Source organism: Salvelinus sp. IW2-2015, linkage group LG4p (genome assembly GCF_002910315.2).
Source record: "Salvelinus sp. IW2-2015 linkage group LG4p, ASM291031v2, whole genome shotgun sequence".
Taxonomy (NCBI): Eukaryota; Metazoa; Chordata; class Actinopteri; order Salmoniformes; family Salmonidae; genus Salvelinus; species Salvelinus sp. IW2-2015.
The window spans coordinates 8,884,453-8,890,641 of record NC_036841.1 but is presented as its reverse complement, the minus strand read 5'-3'; the positions used below and the strand labels follow the sequence as shown (position 1 = coordinate 8,890,641).

General features: G+C 46.4%; 1 protein-coding gene across 1 annotated transcript; it reads right to left on the bottom strand.

Annotated features, from left to right (window-relative positions):
- Positions 1–1,104, bottom strand: LOC111957039 (uncharacterized). The gene has a single exon (XM_023977757.2). The coding sequence runs from the start codon at positions 1,102–1,104 to the stop codon at positions 1–3; it is 1,104 nt and encodes a 367-aa protein (XP_023833525.2).
- Between the last annotated feature and the right edge of the window lie 5,085 nt (positions 1,105–6,189).

Below are 6,189 nucleotides of genomic sequence, written 5' to 3'. Positions count from 1 at the left end.
TCAGAAGCACTTGTGATGGATCACGTTGGACCCCATCTCCTGGTACTCCAAGGCACTGATGCACATGTCTCCAAAGATGGAGAGAGAGGACAGGAGGGAGCCCCCCAGCCAGGCAGTATCCATCACAGGGACTGGCCCCACGCGGTCTCCTTGCGGGGCCAGAGCCGAGGCCTCCTCCCTCAGTCTGTGGCCCATCCCGGGAAGGAGGCTGGAGCCCCCGGCAAGGACGGCGTTGTCTAGGAGCAGCTGCCACAGGTCTGCATCGCTCTCCAACACAGAGCTCACCAGGAGACTGGGGATGCCTTGTGTTACCATGCGGACAGTCTGAGGAGAGAAGAGGATTTCGGGCGCCCCGAACCTCTCGCTGCCAATCCTCAGCATCTGTCCGTCAGGGAGCTGGTAGTCCGCATCGGCGCTGCCGATGATGGTTGTGGCTGTCTCTGAGGAGGGATCAGTGGATACATAACACATCTGCTCCTTGATGATGGTCACGGTGTCATGTTCCTGTGTGGTGCTGGAAAACTGAGCTCCGGACTCCTTCAGCAGCAGAGCCAGGTGGGCCGTGACATCCTGCCCTCCCAGGCCCAGCTGACGCACAGCGTGGGGGAGGCAGTGGCCCTCGAAAACTGGGACGGCGTGGGTGACGTCGTAGCCACAGTCCACCACACAGCCGGTCACCCTGCCTGAAGATAGCAGGGCCAGGAGCGACTGAGGGGCCAGGTACAATGCAGGGACACCCAGCCCCTCGAACATCATCCTGCAGGTATTTTCCCTGTCCGACTGGGTGGTCAAGGGGAACTCAGTCAGTAAAACTGGGCTCTCACATGAGGGGGTCTTCACGTGCATGTTGAAAACATAGCTCCATATGGCCTCCATATCAGCCCATGACACCACCCTCCCACGCTTCATGGGACGAATCACAGACAAGTCGTCTCTCCTCCCCCATGCCTCATCTCCAAAGCAGAGCTCTCCTTCACTAGAGTTGCTCTCAGATCTGCCAGTGACATTTTTACAGATCAGACTAGGCTCTGTACTGCCTGAGTTCCCAACTCTCATCTGGTCAGTTCCATTGTCAATCACAACTGCAGTTGGCAAATGTGCCATTTCTCTCTCAATTCTAGCAGCAGAAAGTATGAAAAGAGTTCCCACAAATATGAAATAAAGTTATGCCTTATTACAGTCCCCCCTTCTCCATTCCTATCACTTTGTGATACATTACCAAGTACCTCGGCAATGAAAACATTCTGATTTCAGAACAGATTAGAACACCATTATGATGTCACAAGCACTTTCTCCTCTAGTTTCAATGTGCGTGTATCCGGATCGGTGACAATGGGTGAGTTAATTTTGCATCACCCGGTGATATAGTTGTCATATTTGCTGATAACGTGGCGAGAGTAAATATTTGTATTTAACTCAGCAAATAAGAAGAAGATGAAATTGTGATACTTCTGTTTGTGTCCTGCTTAGGTTTGCAATACTGACAACATTTTGTGTAAACATTTTATAATTTTTTTGGTATGTATTTTTATTCAAGTTTTACAGAATGTACATCAATATAAGTACAAAGATTTTACCACATCCCAACCACCCTCCTTCCCTCCATACAACACATCCACCCAACCCCCTTAGTCCCCCCCTACCTTTACGCCCTACCTCAGTCCACCAACCTCTATTCCATCCCTCCCTCCGAACCACCCACCCCCAACCTCCTCTCAACCACCCACACTGATCACCCCATATAGCCAACCCATCCCACACCCTCCCTCAATTCGGGCCTAGAAAACAAAAATTCTACAGAGATAATCCCAACAAAACGTAGAACAAGCACGACTACAAGGGTGAGGGGGGGGGGGGGATATACAAACAACTCAATACAGATTCAAAATCACAAAGCAGAATAAAGTAAATGATCAGTAAACCTTAGACAAACGTGCTTGGACTGGATAGCATTATATTGATGACTGTACCTATTATGTAATGACTACTGGTAATGCCTACTGGGAAACCTTAAAAGCACATCATCAGAGAGCCTCTGTAAGCCATTAACGTATGATATAAATGGTTGCTATTTCTAACAAATGTATCATTGGAACCCCTAAGAGATACTTCATTTTCTCAAGCTTTAGGAAGAACATTACATTGTTGAGCCATTGAGAGATAGGGGGGCTGAGCAGACTTCCACATAGAGAAGAATTCTACGTCGAGCTAATAAGGATGTAAAAGCAACCAATATGGGCATGTTTGGGGTCCAAGGAGAACAAGTCTTCTGGAATACCAAAGACAGCTATCAAGGGACAAGGCTGCAGGTTCATTTCAAGCACCACAGATAAGTTTGAAAAATAGAATCCCAGATATTTTGCAGTTTAGAGACATGAAGAAACATGTGACTAAGGTCACATGGTGAGACATGACATCTATCACACTCCATCATTTACATTTGGATAATAGTCAGACAATCTGGATTTAAGAAAAATGACCCTATGTAAAACCTAAAAATGTATAGGACTAAGACGAGCACAAGATGTAGTGGAGCGTACTCTATCAATTGCATCATCCCACCACTCCGGTGTAAATTCAACACCCAGATTTGGCATGGTTCCCAAGATCCTCAAAAGGGTCTACAGCTGCACCATCAAGAGCATCCTGACCGGTTGCATCACCACCTGGTATGGCAACTGCTCGGCATCTGACCGTAAGGCGCTACAGAGGGTAGTGCGAACGGCCCCGTACATCACTGGGGCCAATCTTCCTGCCATCCAGGACCTATATAATAGGAGGTGTCAGAGGAAAACCCATAAAATTGTCAGAGACTCCAGTCAACCAAGTTATAGACTGTTTTCTCTGCTACCGCACGGCAAGCGTTACCGGAGCGCAAAGTCTAGGACCAAAAGCCATAAGACTGTTGAACAATTCATAAAATCGCCACCAGACAATTTACATTGACCCCCCCCTCCCTTTTGTACACTGCTGCTACTCGCTGTTTGTTTGTTACCTATGCATAGTCACTTCGCCCCCACCTACAGTACATGTACAGATTACCTCAACTAGCCTGTACCCCCGCACACTGACTCGGTACCGGTGCCCCCTGTATATAGCCTCGTTATGTTATTCTTATTGTGTTACTTTTTATTATTACCTTTTATTTTAATCTACTTGGTAAATATGTTCTTCTTCTTGAACTGCACTGTTGGTTAAGGGCTTGTAAGTAAGCATTTCACGGTAAAGTCTACACTTGTTGTATTTGGCGCATGTGACAAATAAAGTTTGATTTAATTTTGTTGGTGGAGTGTTTGGTGGAGTGTCTGCCTTGCGGTCAGAGGCCGAGCAGTTGCCATACCAGGCAGTGATGCAACCAGTCAGGATGCTCTCGATGGTGCAGCTGTAGAACCTTTTGAGGATCTGAGGACCCATGCCAAATCTTTTCAGTCTCCTGAGGGGTAAAAGGTTTTGTCATGCCCTCTTCACGACTGTCTTGGTGTGCTTGGACCATGTTAGTTTGTTGGTGATGTGGACACCAAGGAACTTGAAGCTCTCAACCTGCTCCACTGCAGACCTGTCGATGAGAATGTGGGCGTGCTCAGTCCTCTTTTTCCTGTAGTCCACAATAATCTCCTTTGTCTTGATCACGTTGAGGGAGAGGTTGTTGTCCTGGAACCACACAGCCAGGTCTCTGACCTCCTCCCTATAGGCTGTCGTTGTCAGCTGTTGTGTCATCGGCAAATTTAATGATGGTTTTGGAGTCGTGCCTGGCCGTGCAGTCATGAGTGAACAGGGAGTACAGGAGGGGACTGAGCAAGCACCCATGAAGGGCCCCTGTGTTTAGGATCAGCGTGTCGGATGTGTTGTTACCTACCCTTGCCACCTGGGGGCGGCCCGTCAGGAAGTCCAGGATCCACTTGCAGAGGGAGGTGTTTAGTCCCAGGTTCCTTATAGCTTATTGATGAGCTTTGAGGGCACTATGGTGTTGAACGCTGAGCTGTAGTCAATGAATAGCATTCTCACATAGGTGCTCCTTTTGTCCAGGTGGGAAAGGCAATGTGGAGTGCAATAGAGACTGTATCATCTGTGGATCTGTTGGGGCGGTAGACAAATTGGAGTGTGTCTACGGTTTCTGGGCTGATGACCAGTGTCATGACGTTGGCCTGGGGGTAGGTTTATGACAGTCATAAATACCTCTTTCCCCCCTCCCCCGTTCCTCTTCCCTACTCTACTGATGTGACATTAGAAAGCCCCTTTGGTTAACATAGAGATTCTGGGAACATCAGAAGTTGGGGGGAAATTAACTATATTCTGGTAATCCGACCAACTGAACAGATGCGGTGGTACTTAAGGTATATTATGTCAGTTCGGTTGCCCTCTGACACATTCTCATCAATGATAGAATGACATAAACTCTACCGTGGAAAGTCTAAACATCAGAGGTATCGGATTCACATGGAATTGTTGTTTAATTCAAATGTTTGAATATGAAATTATTTGTGAAGAGATGAAATGTAATTTTAGCTTCCAAATGAGAGATTTGGGTTTTCATAAGTTTGGGCCTCTGCTCAACCAGTGGCCCGCCCCTGTGAAGAGACATGGGTTACAAACTTTTCAGACACACCCCTCTCCCTCCACTATATAAAGCCATTGACAAAAATATAACTTCCTGTTCCGAGGATATGAGGGTGATGATCCCATGTCAGAATGGTTCAGGTAATAACTACAGAACTAAGCCAACATCAGCATGAGCTTTGGTTGTGAATGGTATGAACTTTGAACTCGTATTCACTACAGAAGTGATACCTCCTAGCCGTTGAGTTAGCAACAGCTGCTACAAACGCAGGTTAGGAAGGACAGTCAGAGTATCCCGTCTACTACACAACGACGTTACTACAACGTATCCAGTGACCACCAGAGACATTCTTCAAAGGACAGAGGACTCGGTTTGGCAACACGGTCTTCCATCTAACACCAACCTACTGAAGTGCAGCTCAGAGTAAATATTTATTGCATTTTCCTTTTCCGAATGGGCGGTCATTTAGAATGCATAAGATACTGTATTTACGATAGCACAGCTTCGCCTCTGTTCCAGTCTCCCGCTCTTTCACTAAAACCCAGCCCCCTTTCCTTTGTGTAACAAGCTGTCATATCTGTTCCGCCCGCTAGGGACGTTTTCCTTTATGACGGCAATTTGTAATCAAGTTATGATTTAATTGTGTATGTGTGATTCTGTGTGATTAGTTAGGTATTTAGTAAATAAATAATTAAACCCAATTTTGTATTGCTGATTCAACTTGTTAGCCAGGATTCTTGCAGATAACCAAGAATTTACAACTTTCAGAATATGAGACTGAAGTAAGATGACGATTGATGTTGACTGCTATTGTTGTAAAATATTGCTAAATCTTTAAGAGTTTATTTGGAAGATAACAGTTCTATAAATATTATTTTGTGGTGCCCGACTCTCTAGTTAATTACATTTACCCGATTAGCTCAATCGGGTGATATTAATTACGGAGAAAGTATTTTATAGAATAGCATGTCATAGCAATTAATCCGGCATAGCCAAAGACACGACACCAGCCTTTCAAAGCACTCCATGGCTACAGACGTGAGTGCTATGGGTCGGTAGTTATTTAGGCAGGTTACCCTAGTGTTCTTGGGCACAGGCACTATGGTGGTCTGCTTAAAACATGTTGATATTACAGACTCGGACAGGGAGAGTTTGAAAATGTCAATGACGACACTTGCCAGTTGGTCAGCGCATGCTCGCAGTACACATCCTGGTAATCAGTCTGGCCCTGCGGCCTTGTGAATGTTGACCTGTTTAAAGGTCTTACTCACATTGGCTGCGGAGAGCGTGATCACACAGTCGTCCGGAACAGCTGGTGCTCTCATGCATCTTTCAGTGTTACTTGCCTCGAAGCGAGCATAGAAGTACTTTAGCTCGTCYGGTAGGCTCGTGTCACAGGGCAGCTCTCGGCTGTGCTTCCCTTTGTAATCTGTAATAGTTTGCAAACCTTGCCACATAAGACGAGCATCAGAGCCGGTGTAGTACGATTCGATCTTAGTCCTGTATTGATGCTTTGCCTGTTTGATGGTTCGTCGTAGGGCATAGCGGGATTTCTTATAAGCTTCCCGATTAGAGTCCCACTCCTTGAAAGCGGTAGCTCTAGCCTTTAGCTTAGTGCGGATGCTGCCTGT

What these genes read in the sequence shown, in the direction of transcription:
- LOC111957039 (XM_023977757.2), bottom strand. Translation starts at nt 1,104, where the DNA reads ATGGCACATTTGCCAACTGCAGTTGTGATTGACAATGGAACTGACCAG.